Raw genomic sequence first — 23,662 nt, forward strand, 5'->3', positions numbered from 1 at the left:
ACACAACAACAGGGTCACAACGATTCATTATTCTTTTTTCAAATATAGGTCTGTGTGCTGCGTTGTTAATATGATATTGCTAACTAAATTACCGTTGAATTTCTCAGCTACTGAGACCTGCCAGACAGTCTGGCCTCCACAGCTTGGGTCAGCTCAACGAGTTAGCTGAACGTCAATTAGACCCAACGGATGTTCTGACCATTGATGAACATTCTCTAAATTTGGTACGTAATAAGAGTTGAGACAAAACTTGTCTGAATACATATAACCCTTAGGTATAAGTAAGTCAAAAAAATAAGCAATATCAAAGGTTTTAATTTTAACAGAATAAAATATTCGTTGGTTTCCACTGTAGGAATTATTTCTATATTTATTAACCTATATGTAGGATATATATGTACACATTCTTCTACATGACCTCAACAAATGACGTTGGTCAAATGGGCTACACCATAGACATACATAAATATAGACTGGCCGAAGGAAGTAACTTCATGTAACTTGAAAACATGTATATCTATTGTATTCGGATTTCCGAATTATGAAAAATTGCATGATCTTCATTCTTAGAGATTTAAAAAAAAACACGTGAAAATAATGTAATACTTATATAGGTTATGGCTGAAATAGATATGAATACTTAACTTTTATACTGCTCATAAATAAAGTACACAAAATTGCAAGTCACAAATTTTCGTTTCATAAAACTCTTTAATCGGCCAGTCTATATTTATTTATGTCTATGGGCTACACACACAACAGAAAGAAATGGGTGGGAAATAACTCTGCTCATTTTAATTTTGGAAAATGGCATTTTATGTTCCTTAGTCAAAACGATTATTCCCCCATTATTCAGACTCATATGTCGTGCTGTAAATTTCTTTTCTTTTTTTTTTTTAAACCTTTAAATCAAGACTTTCTTGTTTCAATACTAACCTATGCCTAACCAGTACTTTTAAATCCACTGTAAATATACACGTTTATTCTCTTATTTGACAGATTCAGAGTTTGGTCAACAAAGCCCTAAAAGCGACCCGTGTAGGGTTCTCAGAGTCTATATTCTTTGTGGAGAAACTCCTGGAGTACATGTCAAGGTATTGTCTGAGTTTCAGTCCACTAGATGGGGACGCTTACCTGGAGACCGCCACCAATTATGAGAAACAGAGACGTGATCTTGCTAACGCCATTCGCCGTAATCTCCAGGTGAACTTGTGAACCAATCGCAACGCTCAGCTGTCACAGTCAATTCAGACAGTTGTTAAAAAAAAAACAAGCAAAAAAAAAATCTTTTTTTTTTTTTAAACAAAGCTTATCTAAGGGGGAAGACCTCCGCCCATTAAACTTTATCTATCAATAATGTACAAGTTAATTATAATTAAATAATTAATTACCAATAATTAATAGACTAATTGGTTATTTTTAGCGTCCCCCGAAGGGGAAAAGACGCTATTAGTTTTGTTTGGAATGTCTGTCCGTCCGTCCCGTTTAGATCTCGTTAACTAGAAAAGATAGTGAATCTGACACCATAATATTTTAGACCATTCAAAGTTCTGATGCAACGGCTACTTTTTTCTTTTCTGAAAGTGAAAAATCTAATTTTTTAAATCACTTATGCAAGCAGCCTTTCATAAAAATACACCACTTTTACAACTATTCACTATTAATAGTAACAAATAGGGGAGGCTCTTTAGTAGGGGGGATAATAATTCACTATATTTTTAACACATTTATGCTAACGGTTTTAGATTACATTTTTTTGTCAAAAGAATAATATTTCTACATTTGTATTGCTAAATTAAGCAAGTTCTGTTATACTAACTACACATTTACACTCAAAAATTTTTTACTTTTTTTCTTTAAGAGAAAAAATCTATTTAGTATGCGTTTAAGTTGGACATAATTTAAAACAACAATTAATAATTAGTTTTTCATATTGTCTCGTGAAATGGAGTGATATCCATGAAAGATAGAGTACTGAACAAAAGGATTATTTTTATTTACGGAAATTATTATTTTCCTGAGGAATAAGAGAATGTCCCTTTACAAAACAATTAGAGCAATTGTATATTCATTATAAGACATTAGTTAGGCCAGATTCACATCTAACTTTCACCTATCCTTTGGTCTGTGGAGCGCTGGGACACCACACAAGATCCGTCAACCTTCTTTCTCCATTCTTCTCTGTCCTTTGTCTTTGATCGAATTTAATTCTAATGTTCTTAATGAAAATATTGAAACCTGCCTTTTTACCTGCCTGGGTGGGCCACTTCGGGGGCCGATTTTGAGTTTGTGTCTCCACACAAACTGTCTTTTAAAAAATTGATTCATGTTTTATTAGCTACAATAAATGATTATTGATCGAGAATGCGTGAGGGAGAAATAACGTTAACAATTATTTTAGGGTACTTAACCCAACAAATTTAGTCGTTTCTGTGAATACTGAAGGATTAGTTTCCCTTGTTGGTATCTAACAAAATAATTAATTACCAGTAATTAATTGACTAATTGGTTACTTTAAAAAATTATTATTGTTCATGTCTCGATTATGCCAATGAATAATTGTGCTAAGTATCAACTTGATCCAAGAATGGGTGTGGGAGAAATAACGTGTACACACTTTTTACCAGACCGTAAGACAGACAGACAGTTGATATAAGTTTTGTAAAAAGGCTTTTGATGTTTAACTTAAAATACATGTAATTAAAATCTTTAAATTAAATGTACAGCCTTAATCGTAACCAAACAGTTCAATCCAATGATAGCTCTAAATCAATTAGTAGATATATAAATAAGCTTTTTAAAATATACATTTATTACCTGAATTTGTAATTATTAAAGATATGCTCACGTTTAAGGGCATAGCTCTATTTTTTTTTTGTTAAATAATGTTAGGATTGCAGGAAATGGGAGTACTCGGTAGCTCATTGGTGAAAAACTGTAGACCGCTGGAAAGCTCATAATGCAATTTAGAGTCGATGTTATTTTATTTCAAAAAAAATTCCCACTAAATATCTAAAACTTTATTCCAATTATTTAACCTTAAGGACCAATTTCATTTCATTGGCGGGAATGGAAGAAATCCATAACAAGCATGTCACTATTTGTTCCTCATGGGGCCTTTTTTTATGGCGGACACCTCCATGGGAAATGTGGTATAGAGAAAGAATATGGGGGAATTTTCCGGGTGTTCTCGGCCTCCGGCCTCGACTCTAACCCGAGCGTCTTGAGATAATAGACATCGATAATAGGGATGTAAAAATTTTACATCTTTTTAGATATTTCCCAGCAGTAACAGTTTGTTCAGACAGCTTAAGCTTCCGTGTGCTTAGAGTTCCAAGAGTCTTCAATTCAATTCTTAGGACAATGACAAAGAAGAATTCCAATTATTTGAGATAAAACCAGGGTTTCCGTATTTTAAAAATAAAGGAACTAAATGTCAAACTTCAGGGCACTTGCTTGTACATACATAAAATGTGATGTGTATGTTAGTGAAGACAAAACTTCGACCGGAAAAAATATTCAGACAAAATATTAATAGGAAACAAAATGAAAAACAAAAGACGCAAAATAAGATTATTTATTCATAACTTCTTACAAACTTATGATAGATATAATAAATATTATAATTATAATGTATTTTTTGACATAAGTTTGACTTAATTATTTGCCTTATTTAAAATTCTTAACATTCTTGCATTAATCTTGACGCTAAATTGAATAATATGAATACCTTAAAAAAAAACCAAAGAACATTATAAGAATATTATAGCCATAGGCCAAATATAATTTTAGAATTCTCCACTAGAATCTACTTTTTTTTTTTTTACATTTATTGTTTCTTAAACTACAATGTTTAACAGCTTTGCAGATCATTTTCATTGAATATTTCAGTCTTATGGTCTGTCTCAGAACTAATCTTACTTGTATTAAATAGAAATATATAAAGGATATCAAAACGATATAAACACAATTCAACATGAAGCAGACTTTACAATTTTCTTCGATTGTAATGGTCAAACACAACCACGCTGATGTAATCTTCTGCTCTCACTATTGTTCTGGAAGAGTTATCTCCCGGCGAGTGAAGAGAGGGATCTGGGTTGATGATTTTTCCATCCCGTTTGTTTCTAAACAGCATCCCACTTGGATTTTTAGCAATGACCTAGAACGTAGAAATAAATAATTTTTGGTAAATTAATGTTTTTAAAAGACCTTCTATAAAAAAAATCAATTACTCTAAATGATTCATATAGTGTAGTGGTTCCGATATAATATGGTCAGAGCTTTTATACTGCTGATTCCTGTTTCCAGTATTAAAACAAATGTCGCAAGATTAAATAGCTTCCATTATTTCTTATATACCTATAGATAATGGTTGCTTCACTGTCGTCTGTAGCTCCAGACATGGTTAGCATATCTACATACAGAATTTGAATAAAAATTGAGAAAACTTCTTTAAAACAAGATGAATTTTACTTTTATATAAATACAGCTTTCGCCTTCAGCGTAGGGAATGTTCGTATATCAAACCTACGTAACGACTAAGGAGTGGGGGAGGAGGGGTATACAAATGTGTTACATGGGAGAGGTGGGTCTGAAGATTTGATACGTAACAAAACAAAAAATATTCAAATAAAATAACATTGATTTTGTTACGATTTGTTAAAAGGGAGAGGTAAAAGGGTGATTTTTAGCGTTACGTAATAACCGAAAGTTTTTGTATGTATGTAGAAACACAAAGAAATCATTTATTGAACAATTTAAACAGAATATAACGGACTTCAAAGTACAATAAACACAAATCATTGTGTCTCTGAGCCTTGGATTTTAAGTTCAACTTTAACTACCGTACACTTCTATTTATCATCTACTGATGTTACTCGTGGTTACATCAGAATCTATTTAGCCAATCTGATCACTCACACACACTCCATAAAAAATAACAGAGTATTGTTTTACTAACTAAGATTACCTCATATTTTGGTGAACTTTTACTGCCTATATCTAAGATTACCTCGTAGTTTGGTGAACTTTTACTGCCTACATTCATAGTATCCCAATTGAAGAAGCTGAGGTCTGTCTTCTGAGGGAGAAACCTCTTCTCCATGTTGAAGATTGGACGGAAGTCCTCCGTGGCAAGTCTGTGAGAGTAGTCTATGTAGCCGGACACTTCCTGGCCTGGAGGAAGAAAATCATTCTTATCAGGAATTTCAGTGTAATATTTTGTAATATATCAACCCATACGGCACTGGCGGATCCAGGGGGGGGGGCGGTAGGGGCGATCGCCCCCCCCACTCGGCCGACCCCCCCCCCCCGAAGGGGGGGGCGGACGAATTTTTAGTATAGAATTCACACAATTTGTATACAAATTTATTACTTATGTTAATAATATATACTAATTATTTATATTTCAACCTATTTTTTTATTATTTCGCCCCCTCCTCTAGTATGTTGACCGATTTGGTGGGGTCGGGAGGGGGCAATGGTATCAATCCCGCCCCCCCCATACACTTTCGAGTGGGGGGGGCGGTCCAATTTACTTGTAGAAATCCCAGCTTGCTAACAGAATCAATTAAATATCTATATGATTAAAACTTGTTATTGATATTTTAACCGATCTTTATATTATGTCGTTCCCTGTTTACCGTTTGGGGGTGGGGGGGGGGCGAATACCTCTACTGCCCTTCCCACCTAAACCATTTGAGTGGGGGGGGCGGTCCTACTTTTATGGAGAAATCATAGTTTGTGAACAAAATTAGTTGAATTAATCTATAAATTTTATATTATGTCGCTCCCTTTCTTTATCTTGGTCGATTCGGTGGGGTTGGGGGGGGGGAGGGCGATTGCATGTACTGCCCTTCCCACTCTAGCCCTCTGAATGGGGGGGGGGGGCGGTCCTATTTTTGTGCAGAATCATAGTTTGTGAACAAAATTAGTTGAATATCTATATAATATAAACTACGTATTGATATGTGAACCCATTGTATATTATGTCGTACCATACTCTAATCTCAAATTGTATCATTAGTAAATTTAAATGAAAAAGGGTTGCACCAGGTGGGAAGGGCGATATATGCAATTGCATTTCCCCCATCGGACAAACCAATACTTTTTCTTTTAGTATTATAGTTTAGAAATTACAAAATGTAAAAAAATCCACCACTAATATAATTTATATACACTATAAATTAAATTCTTATATCGAGTCGCCCTACTTTTTTTTTTTTATTCTTTAATGCCAAATGCAATCTTTAGCAGAAATTATTAAAGGAGCGAGGATTAATCGTTTTCATTCTACCGCCCCACCCATTTCCAGAGTTTATGTAATTTCACATGAATTTATCATAATTATTTTAAGAAAGACTTTGCATTGGAAAAGTTAGAATTCAAATGAAATTTTTCACTATAAGAATCATGATTGAGATGAGTTCTAAACCGAAAAAAATACATTTATAGTCGCCTTTTCCCAACCTTTACTCAATCGGATATTTTTCTAGTTAAATAAATTTGGGACTAAACTCACAACTTATACTACAATGTTATTGAATATTATTTATTATTTATTTTTTCGGCGGCGATCCTCAAAGCCAAAATCTAAATATGTGGGGTATCTTATCTTTTCAAGGAACAAATCGGTTTTATTTGCAATGTATTAAGGGCCTATAAATTCATATTAGAATATCTTTCAAGTACAATATTATTCAAAAGATCCTTTTTTTAATAGTATGAATAATGAGCTTTAGGTCAGGAGAATGCGTTTCTGCAGTGAAAAATGCCAGAAAACGCTTTTGGCGTCGGGGCTTCGCCCCGAACTCCATTGATGAATAATGAGCTGTAGATGTCAGGAAAATGCGTTTCTGAAGTGAAGAATGCAAGAAAACGCTTTTGTCCTTTCGGGCTTAGCCCCGAACTCCATTGACGAATAATGAGCTGTAGATGTCAGGAAAATGCGCTTCTGCAGTGAAGAATGCAAGAAAACGCTTTTGTCGACGGGGCTTCGCCCCGAACTCCATTGATGAATAATAAGCGTAGATGTCAGGAGAATGCGTTGCTGCAGTGAAAAGTAGAAGAAAATGCTTTTGTCGTCGGGGCTTCGCCCCGAACTTCATTAATGAATGATGAGCTTTAGATGTCAGGAGAATGCGTTTCTGCAGTGTAGAATACAAGATAATGCTTTTGTCGTCGGGGCTTCGCCCCGAACGTCATTGATGAATGATGAGCTGTAGATGTCAGGAGAATGCGTTTCTGCAGTGAAGAATGCAAGAAAACGCTTTTGTCGTCGGGGCTTCGCCCCGAACTCCATTGATGAATAATAAGCTTTTAATGTCAGGAGAATGTGTTTCTGCAGTGAAAAATGCAAGAAAACGCTTTTGTCGTCGGGGCTTTGCCCCAAACCCCACTAGGGAACCTTATAGCGTTGCCCCACTTTTTCGCCGAAGGTTGAGAAATGCTGCTTTTTAAAATTCTCATATATATATATATATATATATATATATATATATATATATATATATATATATATATATATATATATATATATATATATATATATATGTGTGTGTGTGTGTGTGTGTGTGTATGTGTATGTGTGTTCTGTACACACGTTTATGCATAGGGTTAGGGTTTACTGGGCGTTAGGGTTAGGGTTTGGAAAAAATTCGCCCCCCCCACTCCAAAGTTCTGGATCCGCTAGTGCCATACGGCACACACTAACTCCCAACAAACAGACCAATTTTTGCTGTCCGTGAAATGGGTTAATATTCCTTTGTAACAAACTTTGGTTATTCTAACATTTTGTGTGACATCAATGTCTAGAAACTATAAGTAAACATCGAAACACTTTGACCATATTCTTCTTCTTCTTGAAACTGTCAGGTAGAGTTGAGCCTTCGGCTCTTGGAACTCTAGGCCATCAAAAGTGAACAAGAGTTCCTTCTCACTGGCATGAAAGAGAACAGTGTACACTGTTCTGTCTGGCGGGTGGGTCAGACTCACGGCAAGAGGCCGCGTACACCAAGACCCACGCCATTTTCCTTTTCTATTCCAGGCTAACCGTGCGGGACACGCCATTTATGTAACGGCCCCTTGAGGAACAGTGCCAGGATTGTGACAAATTTGTGGGAGCTTTTTTACAACTCCGCCCAGTGCAATGAGGATGCTCTCGCACCCCCTTAGGCACCCACTCGGGAGTCTTGTTTTGTCTTTAGCCTAATCGTTTCCTCCTACGATCGTTTCCACCCGGGCGCCACTATGAGGCAGGGTAGCATGCCTAGGCTTTGACCATATAAAAAACGTAATGTTTAAGTTGGCTTATTAAAAAACTGTTAGACATTGTGTCGCTATATATCTCTATTTTAATAGATCTACTTTCTGAGAAGATAAATAGCAATGTGTTGAAATGTTTCATTTGATTTTTGATTTTGTTCGTTCAGAAAGGAAGATGATTACGTCCTAGTCCTTGCGGCAAGGGTTAACAGCAGGTAGGATTCGAACTCCGAACCACCGAGACGACAGTTCCAAGCGCATACCGCACGACCAAGCAGACATCCTTTATTTTAATTCATTGTAACCTAAGATTTTTATATATTCTTTTTAATACTTTTATTATTTAATATTTGTCACTTTAATAAAAAAAAAACACCTTTTTTTTTTACCTTTTTCATTTCTGTCTCGGATGAAAAAAATGGAGGCACTTTTCCCTGTCCTATTCCCCTCTTCTCTCATTTGCATGGCTCTCAGCATGGAGCTCTCATACTCTCTGCCAGCACTTAACAGAGTTTTCTAGAGTTGAAGTGATAATAATAGAACCTAAGAGATCTATATTACAATACACGATCAAGTGAAAGACTGGAGATAACTTTGTTCACTTGTCATTGAGTAAAAACTGATTATATTAATACCATTTGCTCACTAGTGTGCTAAACTGAATTTCCTTAGCCGTTGATTAGACAAACATCTTCTAAACTGTCACCTTCTTGATTAGGGAATTAACCACAGGAAACTACATTTTGTAAAATAAAAGAAAGAAAGAATTTTTTAATAATTAATTCAGTTCGTTTAAAAGTGTTGCAGTAAGACTTTTCATTAACAAAATTTTTATTTCATAAATTTAACTACATATTACCTATGAAATCCTAGAAACATAAATCTTCATAAAAACAAAACATAATCAGGTATTTAAAATAAACGAAATATAATAAATACTTATATAAAAGAAAGGACGGCATAATTACTCTCATCTCTTAATACTGCAAGACTTATCTCTCCTTTTCTATAGGTTATTAAAAAAATGATTACCATAGGTTAAGTAATTTTCGACAATGAAAACTTGTGCAAAGTTTCAACTTGATCTGCGAAGGGGAAATGGGAGAACTAACATGTACAAGATTTGTACCAGACAGAGTGAGTTGATATCAGCTTTGTAATAAGCGTTTTGCTCGTGAATTTCAGTGTATTTTGGCTCAATTGTGGTCATAGAATAACCCAAGAGAAAGAACAGATAAAGTGGTTTTCAAGTTGTTCCTATTCAAATCAACAACCTGACTAGTTTCTATTGTTCTCACAGCGCCCATATGCCAAATTGAGATAAGCATAAGACTTTATTATTTTTATATATTATTGTTACTACCATTTATGATAACTCTTTGTCTTGGTCCTTTGAATGTAGCTGGGGAGGTGTTGCTAGGTAGAGCTGAGTGCTAGTCGCTAGATGTGTGATTTCATGTGATTCACATCACTCTCAGTTCGTTTTGAAGCCCGAAATTTCCCCTTTCAGACCTTGTGATCTATGGGGCAGATGATGTAAAGGATCATCTGTTTCTATGGCTCACGGTTAACGAGGGTATCGTGTGGCCAGCACAACGATCAAACGCCTTTATTTTTCCCTCACTAATTTTAGAGCTGGGTGGACTCAGAGGCGCCCTAAGATCCCGAAAGTTAAAATCCTAGGCTTCACCAGGATTCGAACCCAGGACCCTTGGTTCGGAAGTCAAGGGCTTTACCACTCAGCCACCGCGCCTCATATGAAGCCAGAATATCTCGTAAAATATGTTATTAGACAAGTCAGATATATTCAGTCTAAGATATTAATCACTAAATAGTTGTAAAACATAATTAGTTAACTTACCACATTGAAAATCGCTTTCCGCACTTCGATGGCAGCTTTCATTGCGTTGAACTCTTCCTCTGAAAATCCTTCCCGAGCGCCTCTGTATCCAAGTTCCACCAGCTTCCTGGCTATATTAATGTCCTCTACGTAGTCCAAGTCCAGCTTGGTCACTTGGGAAGACAAAAAGTCTTCGTAGCTGTTAGAAAATACATCGAGTTATTTCAGAGTTTCAATGTCATGAGATCGTCGTGGTAATAGGCTTTTGTTTTGCATATCTTCGACTTTAGGTGGGGATGAATTTTAGAAAGAGTTCATTTATCAAATCACTCTGTTATGTTTTTCTGGTCAAGTTATTAATGTATTTTGAACCAGACGTGAAAAGGGAGATCTAGATTATAGATAATAGATATCTTTAAGAAAGAAAACAAAAATAGAAAAATGGATCTTACGTGGTAAAGTCTGCTATACATTTTCCTCCAGGTGCGAGAAAATCTTCATCCATGGCCAGACTATTATTCAAGGGATGTAGATCTCGATTCAAAATCTGTTGAAATCGCTTTACAACTTGAAATATGTTTACAATGTGCAGCCTTTTGAGTCTGGAAACAAACAATTTGAATTCAATGCATGTTCAAAGTGGTGTGCCGAGAAAGCGTACATTTAAAGTTTCTCGCTTTTGGCGCGAAGCTTCCATTAAGTTTTCTTTTTCATTTTTCTGGCAAAAAGCAGGGGTGTTGATCGACCTACCCGTTCAATCGCTGTCAATGTTAATGTTATTTTATGTTGTAGTATTCTGTTTTATTATTCTTTATGAATGTCCACTATTATGTGAGCTAAGGTAATATTTTAAATTCATCTCTGTACCTTTACTATATTAACCCTTCAAATACACACACACATATATCAACTGTTGGCCTTCTTCAGTTCTCCACACACAATTAGATCTACAGTAGGCCTACACACATACACACACAATTAGATCTACTGTACGCTTACACATACACAATTAGATTTTATTAGATCTACTGTTGGCCTACACACACAATTAGATTCTATTAGACATACTGTAGGCCTACACACACAATTATATCTACTGTAGGCCAGTGGCGTAGCTAGGGATTTGGGGGCCTGGGGGGCTTGTCGTGCTATTAGCCCCTGCATTTTGACATTGGACATCATGACATGAGATAATGGCGTAATATTTATTGTAAAAACAATTTTGGACACTCATTAGCGGGCCCCCCTCAAGTGCGGGCCCGGTGGGATTTTCAAGTTTGGAAACCCCCCCCCCCATTCTAGCAACGCCACTGCTGTAGGCCTTCAGTAGTTCTCCACACACAATTATATCTACTGTATGTCTACAGTCTGCACACACAATTAGATCCACTGAAGGCCTACAGTCTCCACACACAATTAGATCCACTGAAGGCCTACAGTCTACACACACAATTAGATCCACTAAAGGCCTACATTAGTTCTCCTGGTATACTTTATTCTCTTTCCCTACCGCATAGTCACGTGATTATCTTAAGTTTTTATGGATGAATAAATAGCTACCCTTCTAATTGATTGTACATGTTCCTGCCTAATGCGCCACTTCCCTTGACGTCTTCGCGTTCATTGTTGTTGACTCCTGTTTCGTCCCTTCCCCCCCTCCCCCATCCAAATCAAATTTGCCTTTGTACCAATGTATTCACAGTACAATGCATTGTTGATACTCAGTGCGGCTATATTAAATCTAACGATTTACTTCGCCCTCACGAGTTCCACTGTTAAAAAAAACACAAGTTTTTGGACTCTGGAATCCAGCTTTTTGGTCGGTCTAGTAATGCCTTGCTAACCACGGCAGAATTAGCCTTTTTTACCCATTACTGCCCTGCTACTCCCTGTAGACCAAACTTTTTGGTTCAGTAGTGTCCTGCGAACCCCAACTAGAAAAGTTATGTTTTTTTTTCCAGAACTTGCATTGTAGCTGTAGATCCATTTTTTAACAGAGCTCATATCAACTCACTTTGACTGTCTGTCTGTATGGTACAAGTTTGTACACGTTATTTCTCCCACACCAAATCTCGGATTAAGCTGAAATTTCGCTGAATTATTTCTTTTACCTGACAACACAAAAATCAATAAATAAAAATTTAACCACTTATTTAATTAACTATTGGTAATTAATTATTTGTTTGGTATCTTCAAAGGGGGAAAGAAATCGTACTTGACAGATGTTGTGGTATAAGCTGAATCAGTCCCCATGACGACTCTTGAGTGAACATTTTTTTTATGCATTTAAAAAACTATCATGTAATTGTAAACAGTCCCCAAGATACCCCCTTATTCTCTCCCCTTTTCCCAACTGGTCCAGACAAGTGATAGGATCAAAGCGCATTGAGAAAGCTAAAAGCTAAACAAAACAATAAGTAAAAATATTTCTAATTGGACAGATTTATTATGTCTAAGCTGATCGTACATGCAATTACATGACTGATACAAGCTAATTGATGCAATTACACTTAATGTAAGCTTTGTTTTTTTTTAAAGTATTTTTTGTTTTCTTGTCGAGTATTAATTTTAAAAAAAAGATATTTTTAAAATCAATGTTTAATAAATTAAATCACTACATTAAATGATGTTGTTACATTTTGAAGTAGGACTTTCATACTGTTTTTACTAGAGGTGTTTGCAGCAAGATAGATCCAAAACATTCTTTTGAAGAAGGCATTTAAATCTATTCTAGAATCTACATGTTTTCCTAACGTCTTAACGGTCAATATTTTTTTTTCTGGAAGACATACAATTGTTGCATGAACAAAACAGGCCAGCTACAAGACGTCTCGCTGAAAACCAGGACGATTATACAATTAAACCCATTGCGTACAAACCTGCTCTACTGTGTCGCATGTCTCTCTTACTTCAGTATCAGACTGTCTCACTCATTCTTGATTTATCTTGACCTGCGCTCTTCGTACTTGAAGAAGTATTGATATGTAGAAGCCAGAAGGCAATAAAACACTTGGCGCTGGGGCTTCACCTCGGATCCCTTTAGCTGACTAAAGTGGACGCTAACCTAATTTTTGTTCTAGGAAGGCATCACTAGTAAAAGTCTTTAAAACACAGTTCTGTTCTAGTTGGCAGTGAAATAGCATTGAAAACTATTTTGTACAGAAAAGATTATGCTCCTGCAAGTAATCCGATGCTCAGACGTCGCTAAATTCTTCCCCATTCTTTTTGTATATTACTTTTAGGATTTTGAAACAAGTGTGCACGGTGTGCTTGGCATATCTTCAATTTAAATTTAAAAAATCTTTTGAATAAACTCATATTGTATGAAACGTAATGTTCTAATAAGTAACCACGAAAACTTGTCAAGCAAAACGATATGCCGACTTCATTTCTCCGAGTTGTTTTGAGAATAGCGTATAAATCAGACTCACTTTTGTGGAGTGTCCATAAGGGTCGAACTTGCGCTCATTTGTGACCTTTGACCAAAGGGAATGATTTTACACAGGGACAAGGAACGAGCTATTAGCTCGTCATCGACTCGTATATTTGTAGGTCCCCCATCAACTCTACGATTATTTAATCACCTGTTAGTGTGGAGGAACGCTCTTTGAGTCACACGATGTTCTCCCTTTCCGACCAGTTTTATGGCCGAGCCCACGAAAACTTCCTCCGTATTCCTACAATGTGCTCCCACTGATCGTAAGGGGGCTTTCATTCTCTCCACCTGCAATTCCTGTTTGGTAGAGCTTGCTCTGGTAGATCACAGGACAAAATGCTCATATTCCTTGTTGGCTTACCCGTGCCCCCTATCGAACCGTAAAGTCATTCTAATGATAATTTAGTCTCTGTATTACAGAATATAACACTGATGGCCGACAAATTTGAGAAAGAAACTCTTCACGTCCAACATTTCGACATATCTATGAAGGAGATGGCAGAACGTCTGCGGATAGACCACAGTCCCATAGCAATCATGTTCCCAACTGCTTGTCAAAACCTGAGGAACGCATGCAAAGGGTTGCTGATGTGGGTGGAAGCAGACATGACGTATTCACAGTATCTTCGTTACGACATCACAGAGTTAGAAAAGAAAAAAGAAATGCAAGTAAGTAAATGTAATTATGTAGATGTAATTACGCAGATGCAAGAATAGTGTTGTAGGCAGAATACTTATGCCCTGGTCTATATAAAAAAGTAATTCTTTTTAATGAGGCTCCATTTTTTAGTCGTCCTTTTGCGGCTAATTGATGAAGTCTTATTAATCTTCTACTGCCTTCTGGTTCGAGTTAAATTGTTAAAAAGAAAATATTATGTGTCTTCGACTCCCAAGCATGTTGTCATGGCTACGTTGTATGCATATTGGTACATGTGTCATATAAACCCTTTGATTTAGCGCAATGCACTGAGGAAAATAGTTCTATTTTAGATTGTTAGGGAGCGAATTCTGTTGAATTTATGACATTACATTATCTAGAATAAATCTGGCACTAAGTATTTCTCCCAAAAAGTTGCTAAGTTGATAACAGTATTACGTTGATATGTTAAAACTTTTTTTTTTCAGATGAAATTCTACCGAGACTCACAGCTTAAAGCCAGTGGTCAGGAGTTTAACGTGAAGTCATTACAGAAGATTGTTAGTGAGTGTGATGAGGAAATGAAGAAGTTAAAACCAAAAGAAGTGACATTACAAGTAGGCCGTGTTTCTGTGTATTGAAGTCTTTCTGACCACATGACAAGTAGGCCGTGTTTCTGTGTATTGAAGTATTTCTGACCACATGACAAGTAGGCCGTGTTTCTGTGTATTGAAGTATTTCTGACCACATGACAAGTAGGCCGTGTTTCTGTGTATTGAAGTATTTCTGACCACATGACAAGTAGGCCGTGTTTCTGTGTATTGAAGTCTTTCTGACCACATGACAAGTAGGCCGTGTTTCTGTGTATTGAAGTATTTCTGACCACATGACAAGTAGGCCGCGTTTCTGTGTATTGAAGTATTTCTGACCACATGACAAGTAGGCCGTGTTTCTGTGTATTGAAGTATTTCTTACCACATTACAAGTTGGTTGTGCTTCTTTTCCGGCTACGCGATTCTTCCTCAACGTGGAACAACTCGCTAGAGGACGTGATTAGGCTAAATGAATAGCAAAACAAAGACTCCTGTGGGAGTGTCTAAGGGAATACGACAGCTTTCCCATTGCACGGTGCGGAGTTGAAAGAGAGCTTCCACGTCCCTGTCGATAATCCATGCGCCGTTACACTAATGGCGAGACCTGTACGGTTAGCTTGGTAAAAGAAAACAAGATGGCGGGAGTTCCAGGTGCGCTCTGCCTTCGGCCATGTATTCTAATCCATGCGCTCGGAGTGTCAGACACATTGGAAATAGCAGTGTTTTATATAGACATTTGCTTGGCCGGTTAGACCTTTTCCTGACAGAGCGGTTTGTTCAAGTAGGCTTACACGCCTCGAGTTTGAAGGGCCTTCGGCTCAACTCTTTTAACAATCTCACGGCTGTCTTCCTGTGAATTGAAGTGTTTTCTTATCACATTACGAATGGGTTGTGTACCTGTATTGTACTTTTTCCTTTACTTAGGCAGTATAGTAAAGCATTACGTAAGCGCAGTTTTCAAAGTCAATATATAGCTTGTATATTGGTCTGTGTGGTGACACGGTTACTGTGTGGTCAACCGTGACACACGGTCAAGTGTTGAGTATCGAGAGTTAGGGGACTTGGGGGAAGTGACTAGTGTGTAAACAAGAAGAGAGGGAGAGAAAAAGGTCAGCGAGTGAAGCAGGAGATCTGTACATAACGTTGCCGTGTATATATGTTTTGTTAAAATGTTCCACAATTAAAAAGACACTTTAAACGTAAAAGGACTTGTTTCTTCACAACTAAAAAAGGTCAGCGAGTGAAGCAGGAGATCTGTACATAACGTTGCCGTGTATATATGTTTTGTTAAAATGTTCCACAATTAAAAGATACTTTAAACGTAAAAGGACTTGTTTCTTCACAACTGGCGACCACGACGAGATACGACGAGGCACAAGTAAGTGGAAATGTCGATGTATAAAATATTTAGAGAAGCGGGCAAGGAAAATGGCCTACAAGGCGAAGAACTTGAAAAGTTCATTACACTAAAAATAACACAGGAGGAAGAAAGGGAAGAAAGGAGATTTAATAGGGAAGAAGCCAAAAAGAAAGAAGAAGATAGTAGAAGGAAGGAAATCTTACAACTAGAACTAAAACTTAAAGAAAAGAAAGACAAAGAACAGCAAAATGAAAAGGAGGAACACTTTGACAAATACAAACAATTAGACAGAATGTCTCCATTTGACGAGAGCCAGAATGAATGCATTGACTCATATCTACTGAGATTTGAGGATATAGCAACATCATGCAACCTCCCACAGACAGAATGGGCAAGAAGCCTCATGGGGCGCTTAAAAGGTAGAGCCATCAACATCTGTCTTCAAATGAGAGATGAAGAAAGAAAAGAGTACGTGGCCGTGAAGGAGGCGTTGCTGAGACAGTTTGGCTCCACAAGTTACGAATACAGAAGGAGATTGAAAGAGTCGACACCTCTGGCGAACGACGATCCACAAATATTCGTCACCAACATGTCGATATACTTCGATCGATGGGTAGACCTGTCAAAAGTGGATCACAAATATGAAACCCTCAGAGAACACATTATAATGGACGCTGTGATGGAAGCTTACAATAATAATGTGAAAACATACGTCACGGAGCGAGAGCCAAAGACCATCAGCAGCCTGATAGCACAACTAAGGCAGTATAAGGCCGCACACCCAAGGGAAGTGTTAGCTAGAGAGAACCCAACTGCGGCATCAGCTTGTATGGTGAACAACGCTGCAAGAATGCGGACTCCAAGCCCTCTATATAGAAGAGAGAACGCTGACAAGAGCCCACCATATACAGGAAGAAGAGAAAAAGATATCAACATAAGCCCAAAATATAGATCTCGAAGAGAGAAAGATGAAGAAATGAGTCCAACATATAGATATCGAAGAGAGAAAGATGAAGAAATGAGCCCAACATATAGAGATCGAAGAGAGAACGCAGATAGGAGCCCAACATATACATATAAGAAAGACACAGCTAAGAGCCCAACATATACATATAGAAGAGGGAAAGATGAAGATAAGAGCCCAACATATACCTACAAGGAACGAGAATACCGACGTAACCAGCAAAAGGTTCGTTTCCAATGTCAAATTTGCGGTAAAACAAACCACATTACAGACACTTGCTTCTACAACATACGCAATAGAGTTTGGAACAACAGACCCAGAGATAGAGCATTTGCAGCCAAACACGCTAATAAACTGCAGGTATACCCAGGCTTTGTGGGAGAACAAATGACCAACGTACTGTACGATACAGGTGCAACGGCAATTTTAGTCGCAAAAGAATACGTCAACCCACAAGAGTACACCGGAAGAAGACAAGACTGTGTTGGTTACACGGGTCAAGTAACTACACATCTGGTAGCACGTATCAACATACACACACCGTTCATCAGTGGTTGGCATGAGGCTTTAGTACTAGACAATAAGCCTGACAACATTGGTCTTATCATTGGCTGTATCAAAGGCTCTAAACCTTGCACAGTAGAAGAATTGAACAAGTGGAAAGAAAAATACACACAGAAATGTTCCATGGTTACTACAAGAGCTCAGAAGAAAGCAGAAGAAGTGCTAAATACAAACGATAAAATACAAGTTCCTTATAACAATGAAAATGAAAATACAGAAACAGAAAATAGCGATATGAGAAGCCATAATCAAGTGAACAACCCGAATGAAATCTCCACAGAAAGTCAAGACCCAGTACAGATTAAAACAGAAAAATTTGTCAGTGAACAGAAAAATGATCCAGATCTAATAAAACTCATAGAAAGTGAAGCTTCACCAAGACGAGGGTTAATCAAGATAGGCGAAGATGGTGTCTATGTGAGAGAAATTCATCTGAAAGCAGGCAAGACACAACAATTGCTTGTTCCAAAGAAGTACAGAGAAACAATTTTAAAGCTTGCACATGACACCCCGTTTGCCGGACATATGGGAATAAAGAGAACATTGAATAGAATCTTAAATGAATTTTTTTGGCCTAGAATTACGCAAGAAGTCAAGGCCTACATAAAATCCTGCCATATTTGCCAAATACATGGAGCAAAGGGAACATATATGCAAGCTCCAATACAAACAACAGACTTAAGTGAAATGCCATTTGAAAAGATAGCCGTAGATATTATTGGACCAATGCCAGTAATATCCGGAAGAGGCCATCGCTACATATTGACTGTTGTAGACATGTGCACACGGTTTCCAGAAGCAATACCATTGAAAAGAATTTCTTCCGAAGATGTCGGAGACGCACTAACAGCAATATTTGCAAGAACAGGTTACCCTCGCATAATACTGAGTGATCAAGGCACCCAGTTTAAATCAAATGAATTCGCACAGTTTTGCAAAACTCTGAATATTAAACAACAATTTGCTGCCCGTTTTCACCCCCAAGCAAATGGGATGTGCGAACGCCTGAATTCAACGCTGAAAACAATGCTGAACAAAGTAGCACAGGACAACCCAACAGACTGGGACAAGCTGATCAGCCCCATACTGTTCGCCTACAGAGAAGTAACACACACAACAACGGGCTTCTCATCATTCGAGATGCTCTATGGCTCACCTGTTAGGGGACCCATGTCACTATACAGAGACTTTCTAGTAAATAGGAACATAGAACATGACGTACTCACAGGATACGATCTTGTCATCAAAACAAGACAAAATATAATCAAAGCATGCGAAACTGTCCAAAAGCAAACAAACAGAGAGAAACCAGAACTATTGAGAAAGCTAAATCAGGGGCGAAAGTTGAGAACGCTACAAGTTGGTGATAATGTCATGGTTCTGCTGCCTGACAGAAATAACCAGCTATTTATAAAATGGCAGGGCCCATTCCAAGTCACAAAGGTGATTTCGAAGGTCGACTACAGTATAAACATCAGAGGTCGAGACAAAGTATTTCACATCAATATGCTGAAGCTGTACATGCCCAGACCATTTACTCTTTCAACAAACGCTAAGCAAGACACGCAAGACAGTCAGAGAGTCATGATGATAGAAACAATAGAGGAACCAGATGAATTACCATGTCCAGTTATTGAAAGTTCTGAAACTGTGAAAGATATAGACACATCACACCTCCAGTATCCAGTTCAGCAAGATATTGATAAACTGCTAGCTCAATGGGCGCCAATATTCACAGACAAACCGGGTAGAACAACTGCCATAAAACACACTATCCAACTGACTGATACGAAGCCCACAAAATCCAAACCATATCCAGTTTCCTTACACCATGAAGAGATACTGAAAAAGGAAATTGAAACGCTTCTAAAAATGGGAATAATTGATGCATCCACATCCCCATACTCAGCTCCAGTAGTCCTAGTGAAACAAAAGGAAACAACCGGAAAGATGCGTCTATGTGTAGACTACCGGAAACTAAACGCCATCACAGTGAAAGATACATACCCAATGCCTAACATAGAGAACATTATACCTAAACTTAGAGGTGCAAAATATTTCACTACTCTTGACTTAGCCAGAGGTTACTGGCAAATTCCACTAGACGAAGATGCTAAGCCACTTACAGCATTCACCACTCCATTTGGTTGTTACCAATGGAATTACATGAGTTTCGGGCTTAGTAACGCACCTGCGACCTTCAACAGAATGATGGCAAAAATAATAGGGAAAAGACCTGATGTCATTTTCTATCTTGATGACATATGTGTCTTCCACAACACAGTAGAAGAACACGTTGCTGGTCTGCAACAAGTATTCCAGATACTACAAGACAACGGGCTTACAATAAAACCTAGTAAGGTTAAGATCGCCAGAACAGAGATTGAATTTCTAGGGCACAGAATACAGCAAAATACGATCAGACCACTACAAGACAATATAAGCAAGATACTCAACTTAACAATACCTACAACAAAGGGACAAGTCCGAAGCATCTTAGGTTTATGTAATTACTATAGACGGTTCCTGGCAAATTTCACAGGTATTACACAACCTCTAATTGAACTGACAAAAAAAGGCATGCCAAACAAGATCACATGGAGCTCCAGACTACAGGAATGCCTTCAAAGCATTAAAAATGTCTTCTCAGACGACATAGTACTCCAGCTTCCAGACATCAGAAACCCTTTCTACTTGGCAACAGATGCGTCCTCCACAGCAGTGGGAGGCACTTTAATGCAGAAGTGTGATGCAACGCTAAGACCAGTTTACTACATTAGCAGAAAGCTGAACGCAGCAGAACAGAAATATTCCACGATAGAACGTGAAGCTCTAGCTATTGTGTTCTGCATAACGAAACTATCCCGTTACTTGCTTGGGAAATCATTCATCTTGTTAACAGATCACGCCCCACTAGCTTATATCAATACAAATAAGCTAGCCAACCAGAGGATCACTAGATGGGCTTTAAAACTTCAAGACTTCAGCTTTACAGTTCAAGCTATTCCGGGACAAATCAACGTGATTGCTGACGTGTTGACAAGATGTGTCTAGTGACCGCTGGACTTAGGTTAATTCATTAATCAGATGATGAGAAAATTAACAAATAACTTGTATGATAACTTTAAAATTTGTCTTGTCAAAATTGAATGAACATTACGCTTCTGGATTTTTTTTTATTTCATTCAGAGATGTGAAAGTTGTACTAAAATTTAGTTTTTTAAGTTTGTTGCATTGATTGTAGTCATAAATGTCCATTTAGGAACTGGTATGAAAGAAACACAAAGTAAACAATTCCCTTAATTTGGAAGATGTTTTGATGTAACATAAAGTATTAACTAATTGTGCACTTTTCACCTGACAATGGCATTCAAAAGATTATTGTTACATAGAAAAACTAAATGCGTGTATTTTTTTTTGTATATAAGTTGTATAAGATAACAGGAAAGCTTTCTGTGATTTTTCAATTGGAAATGTCCCTTGCAATAACATATTATTGAAAATTTATTTGTCGTCACAGGCATTATCAGTTCTCTCATAGTAGAAGATGCCATTGTATTACATATCATTGTTTTTTCTTGTCGATGTTAAACATTATTAATGTACACCCAAACTATTGGGTTCATGAAATTTTGATACGATCAAAATTTTTCTCTGCCCTGGGAGGACTGTGGTGACACGGTTACTGTGTGGTCAACCGTGACACACGGTCAAGTGTTGAGTATCGAGAGTTAGGGGACTTGGGGGAAGTGACTAGTGTGTAAACAAGAAGAGAGGGAGAGAAAAAGGTCAGCGAGTGAAGCAGGAGATCTGTACATAACGTTGCCGTGTATATATGTTTTGTTAAAATGTTCCACAATTAAAAGATACTTTAAACGTAAAAGGACTTGTTTCTTCACAGTCTGAATACTGCAAACTTAAAAAAAAATATATATATGTCTTGACTAAGAAGATGATTGATCTAGCTATTACAGTGTTGCTAATATTTTTTAAAAAGTCATAATTCCATATGCCCACTTTCCCATTGAAACATAGATGAAAAAGAAAATGTTTAGATAATTGATGTTACATATTTCAATAAAGAGGCCCCAGTACTATAAACTTATTGTATACAAGGTTAAAACTGCAGCAAATGACCGATGTCTATCATTTACATTATTTAACATAAACGAGTTAATGTGTTCTTCAATTTAGTGATTTTACTGAGGCCTCAACAATTTGACATCTAGTTTTTATTGTGTGAAAAACAATTCCACTCTTTTTAATGATTTGTCCTTTTTAAATTACCGGTATTCTCTTTTAGCTGTTGCTTTCAGTGTAATCTTAGGATACTTTTGAAACAGTGAATGCATTTCAAAATGAGCGTTGGTTTTTTTTTTTTTCAATTAGGAAGAAGAGAAAAAACTGCGCGAAGAAAACAAAGATGTATTGGAAGATCTCACGATTAAAGAATACAGAAAAATGGAAATGAAAATAAATGGACTCCCAGGCGATAGAGAAAGTCAGGTTAGTAGATACACTAATTACACAGATATGCTGTCACCATTATTTTAACATATAAATTTCAAAGAAGGGCTTCATTTATACTACTATTTATTTTCCGAAACTGTACCATACTAGAGGCTCACTTATTTTAAATCTACATCTTATACATCTTATAAATCTTATAAGAGAATCATACTTACAGAACTTTTATTTCAATTGGCTTAATGTTAACATCAATATAAGATTACTTAGAAGTATAATATTTTATAATTTATATAATATATTAGCTACTTTTATACAAAGTTTTAACTTAGTAAAATTGTCTAGTATTTATCTCATTACATGTCTGTATACAAAAGTAACCAGCAAGTCTTTTTTTTCCTTTTGTTCAATTGAAATTATTCTTTATGCAATTAACACCATCACAAAATACTTAAATATGTGATGCTATTCATATCCTACATGTTGGTGTGTTATATCAATTGTCACAGCCTAATATGTTTTTATTTCCTTGTTGGAATAATACTTGGGTAGAGAAGTTCGTATTGGAATCAGCTTTTGTTAATAGGCGCATTTATTATTTTTTTCTATGAATTTGTAAGAGATGGTTTAATGTCTTACTGCAACTATAGTTTTCAAACTTTTTTCTGGACTATATTTAGTGGCTTAACAATTGTTAAATGTAAATATTTAACCTGCTAGTTAACAATCTACTTCTCTTCTGGTTCTTTTATACTTATAATCAGTCCTTTTTTCTTTGTGCTTTTTTTTTTGTACCGCGTACCGGCACCTTTTTCAACGCGGAGAAAAATTATGACTTTTCTTATATTTTAACGTTTATTATTAATTTATTAGTAGTTAAAAGTTAGGCAATCCATCGTTGAGTACCGGCACCTATTTTTTTTTCTTACAAAAAAAAAAAAAAAAAGCACTGCTTATATTACTTTTATGCTTTCTCGAACTGAAGGATCTAAAACAGAGGTTGCATATTATTGAAATGGTATAACTAAGCTTTATTAGCATTTTAGTTCTATTAGATTTGTAAAAAAAATTCCTTTAAAAAACCTAGAGCTGTTTGATATAAATTATTTGTTTCATTATCATGTCTCTCGATTCTGTAATCAGGAAAATTATGAAAGACTTCAGAGTGAGATCATAGAACTAAAAGTAAGAAAACCGGCCATTGAGAGACGCGTAGCGGATCTGGAAAAACAGCGAACATTTATCCATGGGAGAGAATCCTTCAAACTTCAGAAAGAAACTGAACTCAAACTAGGTCTTCAAGAACTGAGACAGTGGCGACGAGTTGCCAGGAAGGCTGAAGTTGAACTGCAAAGAATTGAGAGCTGTTTGGCTAAACTCAAAGAAATCCACCTTTTAAAAACCAGCGACGAAACTTTGAAAAAAATATTTCACAATCTGCCAGTTTATTCCAGAAATACACGCTCGTGGAAAAAGACAAAAGGTATTGGTGTGCTTAGTTCTCTCCCTTTTTGGTGGGAGGGAGGGGCTGTCTTG

General features: G+C 36.8%; 2 protein-coding genes across 6 annotated transcripts in view; one reads left to right on the forward strand and one right to left on the reverse strand.

Moving 5' to 3' along the window:
* LOC106070508 (uncharacterized) overlaps positions 1–23,662 on the forward strand; it is a 43,133-nt gene that overhangs the window by 16,525 nt on the left and 2,946 nt on the right. For all 5 annotated transcript variants that reach the window (XM_056032343.1, XM_013230432.2, XM_013230430.2 and 2 more), the window contains exons 3-8: positions 108–224; positions 1,000–1,203; positions 13,962–14,210; positions 14,667–14,795; positions 22,049–22,165; positions 23,270–23,609. In XM_056032343.1, the coding sequence (XP_055888318.1) occupies positions 108–224; positions 1,000–1,203; positions 13,962–14,210; positions 14,667–14,795; positions 22,049–22,165; positions 23,270–23,609 (1,156 nt within the window). The remainder of the gene's footprint in view (positions 1–107; positions 225–999; positions 1,204–13,961; positions 14,211–14,666; positions 14,796–22,048; positions 22,166–23,269; positions 23,610–23,662) is intronic.
* Positions 3,564–23,662, reverse strand: part of LOC106070509 (cilia- and flagella-associated protein 299-like) — a 29,199-nt gene continuing 9,100 nt past the window's right edge. Inside the window, exons 2-6 of the mRNA XM_056032391.1 lie at positions 10,558–10,707; positions 10,127–10,304; positions 8,655–8,781; positions 5,015–5,178; positions 3,564–4,162 (exon numbers count right to left, since the gene is read on the reverse strand). Coding sequence (XP_055888366.1) covers positions 3,989–4,162; positions 5,015–5,178; positions 8,655–8,781; positions 10,127–10,304; positions 10,558–10,610 — 696 coding nt within the window. The 5' untranslated portion in view covers positions 10,611–10,707 and the 3' untranslated portion in view covers positions 3,564–3,988. The remainder of the gene's footprint in view (positions 4,163–5,014; positions 5,179–8,654; positions 8,782–10,126; positions 10,305–10,557; positions 10,708–23,662) is intronic.

The sequence above is a fragment of the Biomphalaria glabrata genome, chromosome 1 (genome assembly GCF_947242115.1).
Source record: "Biomphalaria glabrata chromosome 1, xgBioGlab47.1, whole genome shotgun sequence".
In the NCBI taxonomy this organism is placed as follows: Eukaryota; Metazoa; Mollusca; class Gastropoda; family Planorbidae; genus Biomphalaria; species Biomphalaria glabrata.